The following is a 23,211-nucleotide window of genomic DNA, read 5'->3' on the forward strand; positions in this document are numbered from 1 at the left end:
CATCATTACGCATCACTTCTGGTGCGCCAGCGTGGGAATGTGGCGCGGGAATTTCGTCCCAGACACCAGATTTAAAATCCCGGCATGCTGCGAAATACAGAGAGATCTACCTGGCGGTGATGGGCTTAATCAGTACTGTGTGGACTCGTGTGGCAAGGGTTTGAACGTCTCGGACATTCATTTATATGTTCAAGTCCCGCATTCTAGCTTTAAAGATGGAAGCCGCTTTTATTTTCCCTCTTGATGTATTCTGTTGTGTAAAGAAATATAATTGCAGAGATTGATGAAATGAGATGATTAAATGACTTGGTCTCTTTGGTGAAATAGTCATAACAATAAACTGGGGGGGGGGCAAATGATATCCGCCATATCTGTCTATAGGCATTTATCTCTATTTTAGTGTTGGTACTCAGCATAACTCATTCTAATGAGCTCAATCTGGGGCCAAATTCTATTCTACAACACAAGCATTTTAATATAATGCATATGGCTATATTTCCTCACAGCTATAATATTTTGACAAGTCCAAGTTGTCTGATGCAACTTTATGGAAGACATTATCACTTAGACATATCAGTACTGGGCTGAGGTTGACAAAAAAATTTATAACTAAAAAAAAATATATATAAAAAAATCACCCAATCATATCTGCGGACCGTGTATGGACTGGGCCTCTAGTATGGATGGCCCAAATTGATATATTTATAAATATTTGGGCTGTTGATCGATGACAAAAACGTGCTAATTAATTGCACAATTTGCTGTAATTAATTGCTTTTTTTCTTAAGACTGAAGCTTGTAATAATGGATATCTAAATCTGAAATCAGGGCATAAATGTAGAATCAACACGAGGGAAGTATATTTATATTCAAATACTACCGTTTAATAACATCTTTTTTAACTTTGAACAGATTCTCTCCTGTGAACTACAGATTTCCAATAAAACCATCAAGGCCATCAAAACTGACTGTCAGCTTGAAAGGTATATATTTCTCATATGCCCTGACAGAAATAATAACAAAAGCCAGGCCTGTAATGTTTAAGTGCCAGTTAAATTCAAAACCATCAAGGCCATTAAAATTAGATATCAACTTAGAGGGCAATCATTTCTTGTATGCACTAATATAAATTATAATTAACAACAAAAAATGTGTTCCGTGTTCAAGCGCCAGTTGAATTTTAAGTGTCGTGAATTGACGACGTTCATTACATGTTCATAAGAGAACCCCATATGCGCCCCAACGGCACAGCATAATAATATACTATCTAATATTCTCCATGAGAGGATGAGGGCTGGGAACAAATAAAGCCTACTGCCGTGACAAAGTGGAGATGAAGGTTACACACTAACAGTCCAGGGCGCATCATCCTGCTGAAGAGGCCACTGCCATCAGGGAATATCGTTGCTTTGAAGGGGTGTACCTGGTCTGCAACCTGTTTAGGTAGGTGGTACGTGTCAAAGTAACATCCACATGAATACCAAGACCGAAGGTTTCCCAGCAGAACATTGCCCAGAGCATCACACTGCCTCCACCGGCTTCCCTTCTTCCCATAGTGCCTCCTGGTGCCATCTCTCCCCCAGGTAAAAGACGCACACAGACCCGGCCATCCACATGATGTAAAAGAAAACATGATTTATCAGACCAGGCCACCTTCTTCCATTGCTCCATGGTCCCATTGTAGGTGCTTTCGGTGGAGGATAGGGGTCATTATGGGCACTCGGACCGGTCTGCAGCTACACAGCCCCATACACAGCAAGCTGTGATGCACTGTGTGTTCTGACACCTGTCTATCATAGCGAGCATTTACTTTTTCAGCAATTTGAGCTACAGTACCTCATCTGTGGGATCGGACGAAACGGGCTAGCCTTCGCTCCGCACACATATCAATGAGCCTTGGGCGCGAATGACCCTGTCACCGGTTCACCGGTTGTCCTTCTTTGGACCACTGTTGGTAGGTACTCACCACTGCATATCAGCAACAACTCAAAAGACCTGCTGTTTTGGAGATGATCTGACCCAGTTGTCAAGCCATCACAATTTGGCCCTTGTCAAAGTGGCTCAGATCCTTATGCTTGCCCATTTTTCCTGCTTCCAACACATCAACTTCAAGAACTGACTGTTGACTTGCTACCTAATATATCCCACCCCTTGACAAGTGCCACTGTAATGACATAATCAATGTTATTCACTTACCTGTCAGTGGTTTTAATGTTTTAGCTGATCAGTATGGACACCCGGACACCAGCCATAAAGCACCAGTCATCTAAAACCATGGCGCCCTTCTACATTAGTGGTTTGTTCAGCTGTGTAGTGGGAAATGGGCCCGAGGGATAGTTCACAGCCCTGACCGTCTGTCTGTCTGTCCAGGAATCCACACCATCCATTATTCATGAAGCTCTTTCTCGTTCTCTCTCGCTTCCTCCCTCCACCTCAGATTTGCATGTTTAGTGTGTTGGAGAACAAGATGAAAAGGAGTACAACAAAGACTCACTCACAACATGAACAGGCTCACGTGAATTAGACAGTACACAAAGTAGAAGAAAGATGGAGCGAGAGAGAGAGAGCCGGAGGGGGAGAGAGAGAGAGAGAGAGAGAGAGAGAGAGAGAGAGAGAGAGAGAGAGAGAGAGAGAGAGAGAGAGAGAGAGAGAGAGAGAGAGAGAGAGAGAGAGACAGTTAAAGATTGCGAGACGCAGCACTTGTGTAATCGGCCCCTTGCCAAAATAATTTAGGTGTGATTGGAAATCAATGCGGCAGGAGGATGGAGGCTGGGGAGAAATTCAATGCTGTCCTGGGGCCGAGAGGCAAAATAAGACATTAAAAGAGGCTAAAATGCATGAAAGATGCATTCGGCGTACTCACATGTGTGTCTGTGAGAGAAGACGGCTAAACGGATTGATTTTATTTATGCTGACCAGAGGTGTGCAGAAGGGAAAAAGTCCAGATAACCGTTCAATTATTCTAATTGCCTACATGTTTCCATGACTAAGTGCTTACGGTGTGTGAACAGGTGTATGCCCAGCATCGCCTGCACCTACGCCACAGCTGAGAGGCAAAGGGACGTCAACAAGGGTCCGCCTTTATCACTGTATAATAGCATTGCCAAAGCAACAGAAATGATTCAACAAGCTCCACTGGTTATAATGATTTGTACTGACACATGAACATGACCCAACCCCCCCCCCCCCAAAAAAAACCAAACAAACTAAACACCACAACCTGCCAGTCGAACACACACCCACACAGAGATCTGTTTTAACGCCAGTGGGGTTTAGGTTGGTGTGTATCCCGGGTGATGTCGCTGTGTCCGCTTCGTTCACGACACTGACGCATGAGAACTCACACGCTGTGTAAACAGAGAGGTAAGTGTGCACGCTTGCATGCCTGTTTTTTGTCCTTTTTTTTTTTTTTTAAGGGCTGACAAATAATTAATTTTCATGAGGGCTTTAGTATCCCATATCTACATCTTAACCATTGTTCAGCTACAACGGGCATTTTAAAATGAAGTGTTAATACTTAGTCACAGATATGCCAATATTCCTCACTTATTAATTGCTCCAAATGAAATCACAAAATGTTATTAAATGCAATTAACTGTGCAGCCCTTGTGTCTCTATGCTAATGTCTTGTGTATGAGATGGCATATAAAAAGAGAGCATGGCTAAATGACAGCGAGAGGGAACTATCAAAATACTGCAATCGTAAAAAAAAAAAAAAAAAAGTAGTGGAAGAGGAAATGTAAAGGGAAAAATTAAATAACTTGGCATCCAGTCAGCCAGCCTTTTAGCAAGAGTGAGTGAGTGAGTGAGTGAGTGAGTGAGTGAGTGTGTGTGTGTGTGTGTGTGTTAGGGAGCGAGGATGACTGAGTGAGTAGGCAGTAAGGGCAGTACAGTACATGGGAGACCACCCAGACTGAATGAGGTCAACAGGACTGACAGAGTGTGTAGGTGGCACAGCACAACGCATATTACCGATTATTACGGCTGCTCTGGTCCTCACTCGATCCAACTTTGCATCTTTCTACCCAACGCTGGACAACAATTCAATAGCATCTATTGTCATCTTTCAATGGTGTTGCATCGGGATTAAATTTAGACATTGTTATACCATGACGCACATTTTTGTCATCTATGATAATTAGAATCGAATACCTGAAATTTCACACAAAATGAGATCTGAAATATTCATGGGAGTGCCATTTTAAAACTAGTTTTGTTCAATGTGATCAAGTTCAAGTTGGTTTCCTGACCAGAGTCTTCTGCATATAGAAAGCAGATGTTATGATAAATGTCAATATCAAGTCAAATTCCTTGATTATCCTGATATTATCCATATCCATATTGTCCAGCACTTTTTATACATCTCCCCTCTCCAACTCTCTGTCTCTCACCCTCGCTTCTCTATCCATCTCTCTTTCAACCTCTCTCTTCATCCGCCTCCTTCTTTTTACCTACCGATGGGTCTCTCCACCTCTCCTCTATCCATCTCTTTCTGATCTCGCTTCCTCTTGGGGGGAGTTTACACCTCACCTTATTTCAGTGCTTATTAACCTGATACCAGAGCATGGTGGTGCAGTGGTTAGCGTGGTCGCCTCACAGCAAGAAGGTCCTGGGTTCAAGCCCCGGGGTAGTCCAGCCTTGGGGGTCATCCCGGGTCGTGCTCTGTGTGGAGATTGCATGTTCTCTCCGTGTCTGTTTTTGTTTCCTCCGGGTGCTCCAGTTTCCTCCCACATTCCAAAGACATGTAGGTCAGGTGACTCAGCTGTACTAAATTGTCTCTAGGTGTGAATGTATGTGTGTTGGCCCTGTGATGGACTGGCGGCCAGGGTGTCTCTCCGCCTGCCACCCAGTGACTGCTAGGATAGGCTCCAGCATCCCGTGACCCTAATTGGGATAAGCAGCTTCGATAATGGCTGAAAGGACTTTCATCTGGCTCACTTCATAAACATGAATCCCCTTATAAAAAGCCACACGACAAAGGGACAAATTTTTATAGTAAACATTTCAATCCCTGTAACAGTCAAAAATGGAACTACTTTGGGAGCAGAAGTCCTAAATGACGCATAACTTTTTATTTTCCTTTTTTTTTTTTTGGATATTTCCTCCCTTTTCCCCCCAATTGTACTTGGCCAACTTCCCTACTCTTCCGAGCTGTCCCGGTCGCTGCTCCACCCCCTCTGCCAATCCGGGGAGGGCCGCAGACTACCACATGCCTGCTCCGATACATGTGGAGTCGCCAGACGCTTATTTTCACCTGACAGTGAGGAGTTTCACCAAGGAGGGCGTAGCGCGTCGGAGGGTCATGCTATTCCCCCCCTGAACAGGCCCCCCGACCGACCAGAGGAGGGGCTAGTTCAGCAACCAGGACACATACCCACATCCAGCTTCCCACCCACAGACACGACTAATTGTGTCGGTAGGGACGCCCGGCCAAACCGGAAGTAACACGGGGATTCGAACCGGCGGTCCCCATGTTGGTAGGCAACGGAATAGACCACCATGCTACCCAGCAGCCCCAATAATTCATAACTTAAATGATCACCCACAATCCTCTTTACTTTCAAAAGCAACAAGCTTGTGACCCCCCCACCCCCCATCACCTTAAAAGACCCTCTGTGTTTCCAAGCCTGCTGGCTCCATCCTGACAACGGAGGTGTTGAATGGTTGTTTTCAGTGGAAGACATGAGAGGGAGAGAAATTACATGAAAACATAAAAAAAGCAGGGGGGCTCCTGGTAAGGAGTGTTTCCATCAATGTTGATGCCGACCCCCATCCCCCAAAAAATTCTGCCACCGCCGCCGTTTTGTAAGGCTTGCTGGGAATGGAGGTCATGTCTGTCAGAGATTAAGACTGCACAGAGAGACAGCTGAAAGAAGGAGAGACAGAGGGGGGGGAGAGGTGGAAGAGAGGAGAGGAAAGCAATAAGACAGATAAGCATATATATATATAGATGGAGAGATGAGGTTAAAAGAAGACCAAGGCAGAAACTGATGGAAATCTTGACAAGGTATGAAGAGATAGCGAGAGAGGGAAAGAGAGAGCGAGTGAGCGAGAGTGAGAGAGAGAGAGAGAGAGAGAGAGAGAGAGAGAGAGAGAGAGAGAGAGAGAGAGAGAGAGAGAGAGAGAGAGAGGGCTATTTATAAAAAGACGACAAAAATCAGGGCCTCTTCTCGCTGCACACGACATTAATTATGTGTGTCTGCATCAGGAAAAATTAAGACATGACTGTGTGGCAGTTTTAGAGAGAGAGAGAGAGAGAGAGAGAGAGAGAGAGAGAGAGAGAGAGAGAGAGAGAGAGAGAGAGAGAGAGAGAGAGAGAGAATGATAAAGATCGAAAGGAGAGGGAGAGAACCAAATGCAAGCGCAGAGGAACACTGGACACCAAGGGAGAAGAGGAGAGAGTGAAAAGAGGAGAGAGAGATAACAAGTAAACAGGGCCAACGATAGAAACAAGGGAATGAGAGAGAGAGAGCGAGAGAGAGAAAGAGGGAGAGAGAGGGAGAGACTCGTGTCTGCACCAAAGCCCAGATGCTAAACAGACTGGAGAGAAAACAAGTAATTACAGGGTGGAGGGATGCAGAAGTTGGTGGAAGAACGATACACAACATGAAAACCAGAACACCGTTCTCAGACTGGTGAAACTCAGGAAAACTCAAAATGGCTGACGCCCTGACAGTGTGATGCATGGAACATTTTTGCATATGGAAATGAAGAAAGGAAAAAAACTAAAACAAAACAACAACCTTCGAAAGCTCCCACAATTTAACACTGCTCAGAGCCAAAATCAGCTGCAGAATCCCACCCGGGCGACGATGAAAACCTCTCTTTCTTTTCCATCTCAAACGACACGCACATTTTTAATCTGACTTTCTGACATCGGTCTACCACGGCTCACAAGGCGGACACGGCGGCTTCCTATCTCGACGACCATCTCCTCTCCTGGTTGCTCTAGTGACCCATGTCACACATCAATGCTCGCTCTCCTCCTCTCAGTTTCTCCTCAAATCCTTAGCCAATTAAAATGGCCCCCTTTCTTCATGTGACTCCACCGGGCTACGTCTTCCACATCACCCTCCCTATCATGTTACGCCGTAGCAGCCTTCCCCCTCTTCTGACTGGATGAATGTGTATGTGTGTGTGTTCGCGTGGGGGGAGGCCGGAGCTGTCATTCGTTTCGTCTCCGGTGCTCCAAAATTTTCATCGTCCATCCGCGCGATGACAGCAAATTGAAAGAATGGCACCCAAACCGATACGCCGTTTTCTTCGTTGTTTTTTAATGCCAAGAAGTCAATTTACTTGAAGTCAATTTCCTCTGACCAAGTGAGCTTTGCTGGAACAAAGTTCTCGGTAACATAACATTGCTGGTGTATGTATGAGTGTGCATGTGTGTGTCTGCACGTTGGCCTAAACCAAGTTAAATCTCACCAACCAGCCAGCCAGACCGCCAGTCAGTAAGTCAGACACAGAGAGAGAGAGAGAGAGAGAGAGAGAGAGAGAGAGAGAGAGAGAGAGAGAGAGAGAGAGAGAGAGAGAGAGACAGTTTGTGTGTGTGTGTGTGTGTGTGAGTGTGTGTTGAATGCACCAGCCCCTGACGCTCAACATCCCAAGTCGCTGGCATCAATTATTTCACATCCAGGCTTTCCTCAGTACAACCTGTATCACCAGCTCATCACATATGCACACACACACACACACACACACACACACACACACACACACACACACACACACACACACACACACACACACACACACACCCTTTTCCCTCTCCAACGCCAGTCCGCCCACAACGCCTGGCCAAGACTGCATTTCCATGACAATTAAACACCAGAGGATGGCAGAGTCAGCGGCCCTACCCAAAGAACCCTTTTAAAAACGGAGATAGGGACAGAGAGAGAATGAAAGAGATGGTGGCGAGAGTGTGTGTGGCCTGGATAAGTGGTCCCTGGATTATAGCGAGCTCCATCATAGCTTGGGTCCATTCACTGCTTCCTATAAAAAGCTATTAGCATGTGAATGAATTGGCACACGCTGGCTGGCGTTTTCTAAAGCCCGGGGGCACTGATCCGCTATCAGGTAAGCCTTCCATAAACTGAATGGACAATCAGCATAAAGGGTGGTGGGGAGATCCAACACAACACATAACTCACACTCTATATAATCTATATGATTATATGATGGTCTTCGGGAGAATGGGCATGTTTCTAAATCAGAACTTTTTAGCCCCACAATAAAATCAGTCTTTTTTTTTGGACGTAAAAGATTAAATAAATGAGCTTTCCATGAATTCGCTGAGGCTCACCAGGCTCCGTTCAATGACAGGTTCTCTACACGGAGAGCTGCTGCACTAACAGACTGAGATCTCGATGCAATTGATCATATTTTACAAGGAAATAGCGGGGAAAGGTTCACAGCCCGAAATGAAATGAAAAAAGTGCATATCTGCACAATGGTTGGTGATGGGACCTTTCTGCGATTCATTCATTATCCAAACCGCTTATCCTACTCAGGATGGTGGGGATGCTGGAGCCTATCCCAGCAATCATTGGGTGGCATGCGGGGAGACACCCTGGACAGGCTGCCAGTCCATGACACGGCCGACACACACATACATATTCACACCTAGGGACAATTAAGTATGGCCGGTTCACCTGACCTACATGTCTTTGGATTGTGGGAGGAAACCGGAGCACCCGGAGGAAACCCATGCAGACACGGGGAGAACATGCAAACTCCACACAGAGGATGACCCCCAAGGTTGGATTACCCAGGGGCTCGAACCCAGGACCTTCTTGCTGTGAGGCGACCGTGCTAACCACTGCGCCACCATGCTGGACCTTTTTTGAAAAATAAACAAATAAAAATAAAAGAAGGGGGGGGGGAATCACAAACAAAAGAGGATGTAGATCAATTATCAAGAGCAGGCATGACTGGGCCTTTCTTTTGACCTGAGAGGGTAAAGTATTACCCGTCCTGCCCGTCTCAGCGTTTCTCTGGCTCATTTGGCAATGCTATACAACTGAGTGGGTTTAAATGCCGGCCATGGCAACGGACGGTTGTTTAGGTAAAAACATCCCCAAAATAAGACAAAGAAGAACGACTGAGAGTGCGATATGTGAAAAACTCAAGAGGACACAAGACTCCACGGAGCCGGCACAGATGCCAGAAGCTGATGGATATCCGCTGTTGAAAGCAAACCAGACATTCGTTTCTCTCGGCTCTTAACCGAAATGATCTTTCACTATCAAAGTAGACCATCTTCCAAATGTCAGCGCCAAAACAAAACTGAGTGAAGTGGGAGCCAAAATGGCAGAGCAGGAAAAAGTCACTGATAAAGGAGTGGGCAATGAAACGATGAGAAATGAGGAAACCGGAGCCTGTTGGAGCTTACCTCTCTCTGCAGCACCAGCTCTTTGGTGAACAGCATGGCCTCGTCGCTGAATGGTTCAGCCACCTGCATTCCCCCAGGCATGTTCCTGGATCCGCGTGGACACTCAATACCTGAACAACAACAACAGAAACAAGGTGCCCAAAGGTTAACATGGCAGCCAATCCCCAAAAAACAGCAAGATCCTTTCTGTGATTCGAGCTTTAGTTGGCTTTGTGATGCAACGAACAACACAGGGATTCGTAATAATAACAATCATTACATTTATATAGCACTTTTCTAGACACTTAAAAGCACTTCACATTGAAGGGGGTAACTCACTTCAACCACCACAAATGTGTAACACCACCTGGGGGATGCATGGCAGCCATTTTGCACCAGAACGCTCACCACACATCAGCTTGAGGTGGAGAGGGAGGAATCATTGAGCCAATTACATGGGGGGATGATTAGGTGGCCAGGTGGAGACAGCCAGGTTAGGAATTTTGCCAGGACACCGGGGGACCCCCTACTCTTTGCGATAGGTGCCATGGGATTGTTAATGACCACAGTGAGTCAGGACCTCGGTTTAACATCTCATCTGAAGGACAGCATCTCCTACAACCCAGTGTCACCATCACTGCACTGGGGCAATGGGATTTGATATTTGTTGTTGTTGTTTTGTTTTTTTAGGACCAGATGGAAGACTGCCCCCTACTGGCCCACCAACACCACCTCCGGCAGCAACTCAGTTTTCCCGGGAGGTCTCCTATCCAAGTACTAGCCAAACCCATACCTACTTAGCTTCTGCCATTTGGCAGAGCCAGGGTACATGTTGGTATGGCTGCCGGCAATTAATTAATGTAATTAATTATAAGTAATTATTGCCTCCACATGCCAAACAAAAGTGAACTTGTAACTGAGAAGTGATTAAATATTGATGTCAGTCCATAGCTTCCTAAACCAGTTGGTTAGATCAGCGGCACCCAGATGTCTGACACCACACCATACATCGTTTTCATCACTCTTAATGGATTGGAGTCAAAATCATTTAACCACACAATTACACAAAAGGCACATCGGTGGCACTCCGCAGATTAGCCAAATGGGCAAGTGGCAGCGCTAAATGAACACTTGGTCATTGGAAGGGTCAGTCCTGAGTGGGTTGAGCGTCTCTGCATTACCCATTTCTCTGAGCAGCCGCCAGTGTTGGCAATGCATGTTTGGGACCTCTTGACATCAACCTTGGAATATTTTCACAGCGCTGCTCTTGTGGAGATTACTAAAGGAATGGATTAGCCAGCTGGGGGGTGGGCTGGGTTAATGGGGGTAGGTGTTGGTGGTGGTGCTTTTACAAAGGCACTATGAGTCCTCTTTATCGCCACACACTTGCTCTGAGGAGAAAAAAATGTATGCGAGATTGAGAGTGTGTGTGTGGAGGAGAATGTATATCTTTAAGGGGGAACGTGACTTGGTTTTAAAAGGTAGGGACCCTGAGTGTATTTGAGCCGCCACTTTACAGAAACAATAACTAAAATCCCAACTATACTCTCTCACATACACACAAACACAGAGATGTGCACTACACACTCTGTATGCAGAAGGCAGGGCTGCTGCGGCACTCCTGGTTGGCCTCTTTGAAGCTCGAGATGACACCTTCATTGGGGGAGCATCTCTGGCTTCAATCAAGATAGCACCCTTTTGTCCTGGCTGCCTTTAGGACATCAAACATGCTCACACACACATCTGAGCGGGAAGAAGAGCGAGAGCGAGCGAGCAATGTCTGGGCTCACAGCAGAGGCAGTTACGTGTTGAATGTGGCAGGTACTTATATTGCAATGCCCGTGCTCGCTCGCTTGCCACCAGAAAGACGCCAAAACTAGAGACACACACAACTGCATATACGCAAATAAAAAGACAGCAGCAACAAATTAATTTGGAAAGTTCTTTAATCCATTAATCACACGGTCACTTAGCTATTACACATGTACATTCTCACACAAGTCCTTGCTTTATTGGTTTATGCAGAGTAACGCCCTCCCTGGTTTTAGGTGGGTGGTTAACACTTCAACATTGTGCTTATGATGCAACGGCACTTTCCTAGCTCTTTGCTCGCTCACTCCTTCTCTTGCTCTCTATCTTCTTCTCCCCTCCGTCTCTCTTGATTGCATGACAACAAACACACACTTGCAAGGACGCTGGAAGTCATTTTGATTGGGGTTGCTGAAACAGTCAGTGGCATACACGTAGATAATGATGCTATTTTATATAATGCTGTTTTTTCCCATTATAGTGAATAGATTTAATAATTTACACCTATCGCTTCCTACACACCACTTCTGGTGTGGGAAGATGGCTGCGCGAAGTCACGTTTGCAGCAGCCTCACCCAGTTCCAGTGTGGAAAGATGCCCGTGTGAACTTATGTCTGCGGCGGCCTCACCCAGTACCATCCATGCAATGTCTTTGTCCACATCCAAGTTTGTTTTGTTTTCGTTTGATGGCTGGGAGAGCTGGTGCTGGATTGGCTGGGTAAACTTGGTCTGCTGCATCCTGTGGGCCCAGGGACCACGGTGCTGCACCCAAAGAGGAAACACCAAGGGCGGTCTGACAGGACACGGAAGCGGTGCAGGCTAAGCTAACTGCTAGCCCATGCAGACTGGCATTTCCGATAACACCGGTCTGGCGGCGGCCTCGCCTAGCGTTGACTGTGTTTTAATGTCGTCATGTGGGGTGCAGGGAGGTGTGTCGAAGGTGTCTGGCTGGGGGAGCCTGGTATGCTATGTCTGGTGGGCCCAGGGACCACAGCCGTGACGGAGCTGCCCCTAAGAAGGAAACATCGAGGGCGGTCTGACAGGATGCGGAGGCGGCGAAGGCTAAACTAACTGCTAGCCCATGCAGACCGGCAGTTCAGTCATCCTGGCTGGCATTCGTTCTCTGGACAGTGGAATTTTTGGACTGTGACTGTGTTGCACTGAGTGGACTGTGTTGTTAACTGTTTGTGTTTTTTTGCTTTGTTCTCTCTGTTTTTGTATGTTTTTGGTGGTGTTGTTTTTGGGAAATTTTGGATGTGTGTTTTTGTCTTTTGTGTCACACTGGTGTGGGCTGGGGGAAATGGAATTTTGTTTCTTTTGTGTATTCAAGTAGATGAAAGAAATGACAATGAATCGTTCCTGACTCCTGATAACTTACCACTATAGCGGTTAATGGTCGTTACGTAGATATAAATTATCCAATCTAATGTTCACCCTTTACAGAATGTTTACTGACTAAATCAGTATTAAAATAGTGATATTGTCAATAATGCATATTTTGACTATATTTTGTCTGTTGGTGAAGACAAAATACTACACTACATACTGTCTCTCTCTAAGTACATTATTGTGAAGTGTGTGTGAGTGCGTGTGTGAGTGAGTGAGTGAGTGAGTGAGTGAGTGAGTGAGTGAGTGAGTGAGTGAGTGAGTGAGTGAGTGAGTGAGTGAGTGAGAGAGAGAGAGAGAGAGAGAGAGAGAGAGAGAGAGAGAGAGAGAGAGAGAGAGAGAGAGATGTGATCAGGGTTCGGGAAAGAACTGTTGGAAACCCAATCACTGTCACTTGTGTCCTCTGTAATTCTGATTCAATGGCTCGCTTGAAAAAAAAAATCCAAAATTAGCTTTAGCAATGTGATGAAAGTCACTAATCTCAACTATATGGAAAAGGATATGCTAAAAATATTATTATATTATACATCGAAAACAAAATAAAACACTCATAAGACTTTACATCCATCCATCCATCCATAATCCAAGCCGCTTATCCTAATCGGGGTCACGGGGATTCTGGAGCCTATCCCAGCAGTCATTGGGCAGCAGGCGGGGAGTCACCCTGGACATGCCGCCAGACCATCACAGGTCTCATGCAAACTCCACACAGATGACCCGGGACGACCCTCAAGGTTGGACTAACTCAGGGTTCGAACCCAGGACCTTCTTACTATGAGGTGACTGCGCTAACCACTGCGCCACCGTGCCACCCTAAGACTTTACAATACGCCCAAAATATCACAGCAATAAATAGAAGTTTAAACTGTTGCACTGAAACAGTGCCAAGAGTGAGCACCCACAGAACCCCCAGGTCCTGCATCCTTGCACATATGAAAAGCAGAGATTGCAAAATACAGATAAACTTACAGACTCACAGGTAAATATACTTGAGCACATTCACATTCACATGCACAAACACATATCCTTGCTGTCCTTGAAAGGGAGGAACATCTTTACCCTTGGAGAGGCAAACCACAACAACTCCATTACCACAGAAAGATGAATCAGTTCATCTGGACACAACATTTATTGGACGAAACGACTCATCACTCATCTAAGCGACCACTTCAGTCTCGGAGTCACTTGGATGAGTGATGAAATGTTTCTGCCAATAAACGTTGTGTCCAGATGAACTGATTCATCTTTCTGTGATTTCCTTACTGGGATTATTGAGCATGCATCAGGACAATAACTCCATTAGTTGCTAATAGCTTGTAAATAGTGCAGAGACCAGAATTAGCATCTAAATGGCCCGGTGTGCCCTCAACAGAGCAGCAAATAGGGGATCTGCAAAGTTTCACGAACTTGAATTTATGACTTCTTTTTAAGATCTTGATAATATCCATTAGAAGGAAATTTAAAGCCTTTTTTTCACATCCAAAGCGACTGGGCAAAACCGTTGCGTGACAGAATGAAAAAATAAAAATATCTCCTCTATTAAACCAAATCACTTAAAAAAAAAAATCCTTGCCCCATGTTCCAATGATGGCAGTTATTATCCATTTGCACCATTATAACTAACAATTTAATGTCGTGCTCAGATCAATGAGATGCCAATTGTGCATGTATGATTCACTACTCTTGTCATTCAGTGACTTCCAGTTTCATTATTACAACATATATCATCATTTTCTCTCTTATCGCCGCCATCATTTCCATCAGCCGGAGCAAATTTCCTCTCACAGCCATCCAGCTTAACCTCTTTGTGAAGATTTCCGTTAACAGCCCGGTGCTACATGTCTGATGGTACATTTAGGACTGGGGAGATTTACTTAGCCATTTAAGACTCGTAATTACACAGCACTACATCGTGCTTACATTTATACAATTTCCATACGGAGATGAATAAAGTTTTTATCATCTCATTTCATACCAATTTTAATTCAGATCTGATTCTGACATTTGAAAAAGGACCTGCAGGAGATGGCCAAGATCATCTGGAGGTATTTATAGAAGTGGACCAGGACAGGGCTTCCATGTGGGACATCTTGGCTGGAGGAGCCGAGGAAAGAGGATGGAAGTGAGGGACACAGACACACGCAGGACGAGGGAAAATGATGAGATTGGAGAAAAGAAAGGAGACATGAAAATGACAACTTCATTGTCAGCAAAAGGAGAGATATCCTCGTCTTTCTGCATGGCTTGGTGCAGCCCTTAGAAAGTGCAGCTAAGCGTCGGGTCTGTCTCTGGCACACTAGAAACACTGAGGGGTCAGCTCATATCTGGAAGCAATGGCTCATCAACCTACTACTTACCTAACTGCACTTGGGAAAGTTCTCCAGTTACTGCAGGCGCACCAATAGGCGCGCGCGCGCGCACACGCACACACGCACACACACACACACACACACACACACACACACACACACACACACACACACACACACACACACACACCTCTACCGCCTCTTCCTGCACTTAAGCTGAGCCAGGGAGTCACTAGCCATGGCCAATTACAACCTGTACCATGATACATGACTCGCTCAAACAAAGCCAGATAAAGATCTAGGTCAAATGCATAGACACCCTTATCTGATGCTCAACAAACACTGATACACAAGTACACTGCCATCAAGTCCACACATGAAGCCAACCGACAGACACACTGACCCTTAGTAAGGTGTTAGGTGAAATACACAAGAATACAAGGTATTATCCTCGTTAGCCCAAAGTGTACACCTACACATCACTACACTGTGCAAGGTACGTATATCCATCTCCATCATCACCAGTCTGCTGAAAATCAGCTTGAAAGTTTCTGACAAAAATAAATCTGCGTTCTAGACCTCGCAGACAGAACTACTACTGAATTAATGGTGTCTTTGTTGGAACAAATGAAATTAGGGGCAAATGAGCAAATATTTAAGACTTGCTGAAACACTGTGCCACCCACACAGAAGAAGCACTTTGGATAAGTCCCCCCCCCAGTAGTCCACCTAATTTGGCAGCCCACCGTCTTCGCATGTAACACAGTCAAGTAAGACCATAATAATTTCGTTTCATATTGCTGCGGTCTTGTATAAAAGCTCCTCTCTCTTCTGAGCTCGAGACTCTGAAATGGGCAGGTTGACCCCAAGGAGAACAGAACATTGTAATCTGATCTTCGGCGAACAATGTCACAGATGAAATATTACCTGTTCGGCCAAAGCCCACCCCCCTCCCCCCCCACACACACACATGCACAAGCACACCTTCATCAGTTGGCTCTCTCTTCCTTTCTGTGCACAGGCCGCTTGCAACCTCCTGCACTATGTGTAGATATACTTTACATGTTTATTACAAAGACATATACACTGTTATATCGCCACAGTCAATTGTTACATTTTAGCTTTTAAATGTTGATTTTTGTTTAATTTTTTTTCTGGTCTGTCAATCATTTGAATTTAGATCTCATGCTGGACTATAAATACTGTAATTTCATGCCGTTATTTAGATTTTTTTTTTTGGTTTTGACTTTTCGTTCGTTATGTCATATTCTTTAGCTTTTTGAAGTTGAACTGATGCCTAAGCATTTCATTCCTGTCAATGCCTGTCACACGATATTGTTGTGCATTTGACAAATAAATAGAACTTAAACCCGGCGGCACAGTGGCGCAGTGGTTAGCACAGTCGCCTCACAGCAAGAAGCACCTGGGTTCGAGCCCCGGACTAGTCCAACCTTGGGGGTCGCCCCAGGTCGTCCTCTGTGTGGCATTTGCATGTTCTCCCCGTATCTGTGTGGGTTTCCTCCAGGGGCTCCGGTTTCCTCCCACAGTCCAAAGACATGTAGGTCAGGTGAATCGGCCGTACTAAATTGTCCCTGGGTGTGTGTGGGCCCTGTGACGGACTGGCAGCCTGTCCAGGGTGTCTCCCCCCGCCTGCTGCCCAATGACTGCTGGGATGGGCTCCATCATACCTGCGACCCTGAGAACAGGATAAGTGGTTTGGATAATAGATGGATGGATGGATAGAACTTAAACCAACTGTAAAGGGAGCTCTTTCTCACCACCTATGTTTGCATCTACCTCCCCTCTCACCCCCCTCCACTTAAGCAGTCCAAGTTCCCTTTCTTTGCCCCCTCCAGAATCTCTCTCAGTCCTATCACTTTCGTTCAGATGTCAGCCGAACCTTAGCAGATGTGGTGTCTGGACAGTTTCATTTGAGAATGAGAGACAGAGAAATGGGCAGATTCACACACGGGTTTATCTTTAAACGAAGAAACACACATAACAAGCAGGATCAGATATGAGAGGAAATGCAAAGTGCAGGGTCTGATGCAATATCCAAATAGGAAGACAACCAAGCCCTGACTGACAGCAGCCACATCCTCTATTAATTGTGGCTTCAAACCTGCTGGCATGTGGTGATAATAAACATTAAGTGAAGGCGGTTATTGACGGAACAATGCTCCCATACATGTGGTCTACATGCATCCATTATGTAGGGAATGACCTTCATTTTAGCTCAGATATTTGGATGAATTAACTCATTCGTTCCATTTTGATCCGTTTATTTTCTGATATGATTTTTCCCCCTTTTTTAAATTGAGCGTGTTTTCGATTGACCCGACGCAGCAAAGATTGGATTGACTTGACCCGCCTTCCTCTCAGAACCACACCAAGTTAATGAGCTCCATATTAGAGAAATAGTATTGGACAGAGGGGCATGGGCAACATGCAATTGCTGTATATGTTTGTCACCAGTGCAATTTACGAATTTATAGGGAATCAGCCAGCCCGCTGGTAATTCCCATACTGATAATATACATGCTGATGAGCCTTATTATGTTTTTGGTCCCGCTATGTGAGCCTCATCCCCTTGCTCTTGCTACATCTAGGTAAATAGATATACACAGGCTATCTGGTAACTCTAACTCAATAGTGGTGGTTCCAATGTCTCTTCATACTGGTTAAAAAGTTTAGTGTGTTTGTGTGTGTGTGTGTGTGTGTGTGTGTGTGTGTGTGTGTGTGTGTGTGTGTGTGTGTGTGTGTCTCTCTCTCTGAAATGGCACCAAAATTCACAATTTGAATCTGAAATCTACAATCCTTACTTCCTGATTTGCCACTACCTTTGGTGGGTTACATGGAAATAAAATAACAATACCATATACAGCTGCTGCAGCGAATGCCACCAAAAGCCGTATAGAGATGGTAATTCACAGATTGTCTGCAGGATTCGGGTTTCCATCTAGGTATTTTGCAAATTGCAAATCCCCCCCCCACCTTTTCTCCCCAATTATATCCGGCCAATTACCTCACACCTCCAAGCCATCCTGGTCCCTGCTCAACCTCCTCTGCTGATCTGGGGAGGGCTGCAGACTGCCACATGACTCCTCCGATACATGTGGAGTTGCCAGCCGCTTCTTTTCACCTGACAGTGACGAGTTTCGCCAGGGGGACGTAGCGTGTGAGAGGATCAGGCTATTCCCTGCAGTTCCCCCTCCCCCCAAACAGGCGCCCCGACACATCCGGCTTCCCATCCGTAGACACAGACACAAACCGGCGAACCCCGTGTCAGTAGGCAACGGAATAGACCGCTACACTACATAGACCCCGTGTATGGCAAATTTTAACCAAATTTTCAAAAACTCGGCAAAAGAAAATGCGAATTCATGCGCATTTCCTCCACTACTGTTATGTGAGAATATCAGGAGTTGGTTTATCAAAATAGGCAGTAGGTGGCGCTAATTGTCCAGTCAGGTGCCATTATACTACTGAAGAAGAAGAGAGAGCAACGAGATGACGTAATCACTACACAGTGGCGTTTCGTTGCCGTTTCCTGATCTAATACAGCATTTATGTTTGCTTCTTGTATTAAATCAAGGAATGTTAAAAACTTTTTTCAAAATGAAAATATCCTTTTTCAGTCCTTTTTTTTTTTAAGTGCTGCAATGTAGAGCACACGTGTTAACTAAAGATGGCTCAGAAGTTTGAAAGTGTTTTAAAGAACTGTCAATAATAAAACAATAAATAGACAAAGAAATCTTAATTCTGGTCAGCAGCATGTCAAACCCTTTGTACAGAGGGTTTAAAACATGTTGCTAATGTTTCAGCTCACAATGTGAACAAATAAATAGACAACAGAAAAATCTCAACTGTGGTCAGTATTTTCTGTGAAAGTCTTAAACAAGTAAAGCCATTACCCTAAGTTACAGGCAAGAAAGACAAGTCAGCCTAAGGTTCTAAAGCTGCCCTGTGACAGGTCACAATGTTTCCTCCTGTGCTACAAATCCTCTCAGAGGGGGAGCTGGTGGCAGCGATACACAAGTAGCGCTTTGCTAGTTGGATCACTCTTGGAAAGTTTCTCTCATGCAACCTCCACCAATCCAGGGGTTTTGTTTCACTGTCTCCATCTAGAGCCATGAGGTAGTTTTCCAGCTACACCCTCAGCTGACTGCATATCAGTGACTCCTGTGTTGCTGGGCCATGGCTTCTTAAAAAAGCTGCCCAGTGACTTCCTCTGCTTCTTCTTGGCAGGTAAGAGTTGAAGCAGCTCCTTCCTCTGCCTCTTCTGTTCTGTATGAAGCCTGTTAAGCGGACGGGCCTCCTTGGTCTCCCTCCAGAATCTCAAGACACCGTTCTCATCTTGATGGCCTCAACCTTGTCTGGCTTGATATATTGGGTCTCGGGGCATGGATTGACCAAGGATGCTATATCAAGCAGGTCATCCATTAACTGGTCATCATACTTCTCATTGAGATATTCCACGACCATTGTCTTCATGTCCTTTGTGATGTGCGTGTCATCGTCAGAGGGTTTTGGGACCTTTGTTCTGAAAAGGAGCAGCACAGGCTTAAGGTAGGACACACTCACGTATGATTCAACAGTCAACGAATCTGTGAATTCCAGAAGTGGCTTTAAGGCCTTGTTCATAGACTCCAGCACATCCATGCCTTGTGATTCTTTCACCAGCTTGTGCAGTGGTGAGTTAAGCTCTTCCTTAGCAGTTGCCAGATCTCTCTTCTATTTCCAGGAGAAGAAGGCAGGCACAACTTTTTTTTACACAGCCCCATGGCTCGTTCCAACCTCTTATCCTTCCACACTTAGTCTGAGGAAGAAAAGGAAAGGAAATAGAGATGTTAAATAAAAATATTTCTGAGCAAAGAGAAAATATGGCGGAAAATATTACAAAACCACAATATTGGGGGAAAAAACGTTCAACGTTTTACTGCTGTATTTCAGTTTCAAATATAGCTTCATTATGCTTGTAATCACTAACTTTTAAGCACAAAGGACAAGAACAATAAAAAAATTGGTTTGATTCTTTTTAAAATTCTTTTCAACAAATTGAAACAAATTCTTTTCTACAACTTACCAACAGCCATGTGTAATCGATGACCAAAACACTGGAGCCGCGTCCATTTGTTGAGTGAAGTGGCCTTTACAATGTTTGACCCGCTATCAGTTGTGATACATACTTTTCTGTCTTCATTCAGCCCCCAGGAGGTGAGTGCTTAAATCATTCCTGGGGCAATAACTTTGCCTTTATGGTCTTCAGGGAAGTAAGTCGTTCAGAGGAATTTGCGCTGAAGATTCTAGTCTTGGTCTATAAAGTGTATAGTTAGGCTCATATACGGGTCAGATGTGTGACCAGACCACATATCAGAAGTAGCAGCGAAGGATGAGACAGTTTGCAGCTGCCGCTCCACCATCTCCCTACACTTCACATACAGCTCGGCAAGTGCAGCCAGTGAAAAATGTTTCTGGCCAGGTAGCTCTTATCTGCCGTCAAGGACTCTGGTAAGCTTCTTGAATTCCCTCATTTTCGACTGTACTAATGGGAAGCATGTCTTTTGCAATGCAATATGCAACTGCATTTGTGATGTTTTTGTGTCTTTTTTTTTTTGGAAGGCATGGTGCTGGAAAATGCTGACACTATAGTTTGCTGCTAGGTAGTTGCATTTACTGGCCTGGTGCTTGTCGAGGATCCACTAATAACACTAATTTGGGACTGTAATTTCTTACTTTCTGCATGTTCTAACATGTGATATTGTTTCAAATAATGAAAATAGTTTGTGGTGTTGCCCGTCTGACACGTGTCTTCGGCACAGTTTGCAGTGCACACTGCTCTATTTTTTGTCAGATTTTATATAGCCAACATATTCTCAAACTACCTAAGTTGAGTGACTGTCTTGTCGAAAATGATTTCTTCCTGCTTCGAGTTGGTCATGGGCACTGCATTTTCTTCAGTGTCACTCATTTTGCTTGCCGGTATTTTTGCTTATACCACTCCAACTATAAGCCTGTCAGCCACTGTGCCGGTAAGCAAACCTCTATTCCTGCGACATGATGGGCTGTTCATCTTCTTCTTCTTCTGTTAATGGCAGGTGGCACCAAGCATTTAAGGTGCATTAGCGCCCACCTCTCCTGGTGTATGGGTGGCTTAATTATATTGAACATTTATAGAACATTTGTTATATTTCTACCAAGGGAAATTACATCGACATAATTATCGTTATCGTTTTATCACCCAGCCCTAGCTTTAACTCTAATATACAACTGGCTGATAGTTTAAACGAGCTCTATCTTGAGGTTTGAGAAACACAATATCAAAGAACAAACGGATGAGTTGAAGACCAAGACTAAGTCTAGCCAAGCAATTACCATTAATGTCGACACTGTTGTAAAGCTGTTTAGGCACACTGATTGCAGACACAGCTCAGGTCCTGATGAAAATTTGTGGCAGAGTGCTTAGGAATTGCGGTAAACAGTTCGGCAGTATTTTTCCATTCTATTTTCTTGAACTCTCTTGAGCAACAAAAGATACCAGCAACATGGAAGCTTTCTCCCATCGTTTGCCAAATGCAGAAACCCAAAGACCTTAAAACTACTTCAGGCATGTAGCCCTTACATCTTTAATAATGAACATTTTTTGAGAAGATTATAAAACAGGCTGTTTTTACAGCAGGTCTAGAGTTCACTTGTCCCTCTACTGTTTGCTTATAGGGCCAGCAGAGGGGTAGAGCATGCCACCCTGACCTTGCTGAATGACCCGTATCATCACCTTAAGGGTCCATTGACTCACACCAGGCTTTGGTTGGTAGAATTTTCCTCTGCATTTAATACTATTCAGCCATATTTGCTTGCAGAGAAACTTCTTTTTCATTTTAATCTTGATATTAATGTCATTGGATGGATTTTAGACTTTTTGACAGACCCATCACAAAGTGTGAGAGTGAATGGTGTCCTCTCAAACAACTTTCATTCATCTACTGGTTCACCTCGAGGGAAGTGTTCTGTCTCCCCTCCTTTATATTTCTACACAAACAGTAATTTTTGGCGGTTTTATTGTCCGGCCAACAAAATTACTTTCAGATTATGTTTACTGAGTCAGATCAGTTAAAGTCAGTGTAGCAGATTATTAACTGACTTTCGCCCAGACGAACCAACACAGCAAAGATTACCTTGCCTACCAACGTTTGACTGTGCTAAGAACTAAAGCAAAGATTTTATCGCCTTCCCACTTTTGCCAAAAATAACCCCAGGCAGCTTTGCCCAGGGTAGACTACCTACAACCCACAGCGGGACATCAGCAAAGAACCAGTTGCAAACCGCCATCATTCCCGGGCAACCTCAAATCCCCTGTGGGTTCAATCTCACACAGAGGTCAGGATAAGCCTGCATTGTCTACAAGTGGCCTGCTACAACGACGCTTCATCTCAAGTAGGCTTCAGTCACTTCTGCTGCCTTTGACAAGAGTTGATGTTGAATAATAATCTTAAAACTTAATTTTAACCCTTAGAAAGATTTTAATCCTTTCATAACGTCCCGCCTTCTCTGGTAGTTCTGAAAATCACATGCAACTTTAATACCATTGCCAAACTAAGTGAAAAGCTCTGTTTGTCATTTGATTCTTATTCTCTTTCATTCACTCATTTATTCATTTACTCATTTATTCTATTGTTAGCAGACATTTAGCCATTAATAAATGTCTCCATTATCGAAAGTCATTGTATGCGTGTTTCTCTGAAGCAAAGATGGAAGTCCCTGTAATCAAGAAGTTAAAACTTCAGATCTGAAACCGATTAATTTGGTTTATTTTAATTTCCTAAGCCAGTAGGTGGTGCTCCAAAATTTGTAATGAGAGTATAATTACATTGTGGCTATTCATTGCTACAATACTGTGCTTCGTGTGATATAGCGTGAATCAAATGTACTTTGTGAATTTACTTTGCTGTAAATATAGTGAGCTTTCTTTGTGTGAATATGTAATGTGAACATAGTGTGTGCTCCTGTGGATAGGGCCTGCTGGTTCTAATTAAGTTCTCTCTTTTTAAACACTGGTGACAGTTTTGCAACATTTTAAATACTTCTGATAATAAAAGCAGGCTATTAAGTCAAATTAGCTGTCAGGTGATCATTACATTATTTAAACTTCAAATTTTTGCTTTCTGTACACACAAACATGGGGAGGAAAACCTTGGAAAATTAGTTTCATCATTTTACATATTAGTCTAACACAAACTATACAAATTAAAAGACTGCTTTTTTTTGTACTTAATGATTCGTTGATCGACAAATGTGTCAGTTCAAATTTAGGTGCATCAAATTCAAGCCACTTGACCG

General features: G+C 44.3%; 1 protein-coding gene across 1 annotated transcript in view; it reads right to left on the minus strand.

The window, feature by feature from the left end:
• snd1 (staphylococcal nuclease and tudor domain containing 1) overlaps positions 1-23,211 on the minus strand; it is a 293,087-nt gene that overhangs the window by 173,608 nt on the left and 96,268 nt on the right. The window contains exon 16 of the mRNA XM_056276098.1: positions 9,392-9,501. Within this exon, the coding sequence (XP_056132073.1) occupies positions 9,392-9,501 (110 nt within the window). The remainder of the gene's footprint in view (positions 1-9,391; positions 9,502-23,211) is intronic.

This window comes from Lampris incognitus, chromosome 3 (assembly GCF_029633865.1).
Source record: "Lampris incognitus isolate fLamInc1 chromosome 3, fLamInc1.hap2, whole genome shotgun sequence".
In the NCBI taxonomy this organism is placed as follows: domain Eukaryota; kingdom Metazoa; phylum Chordata; class Actinopteri; order Lampriformes; family Lampridae; genus Lampris; species Lampris incognitus.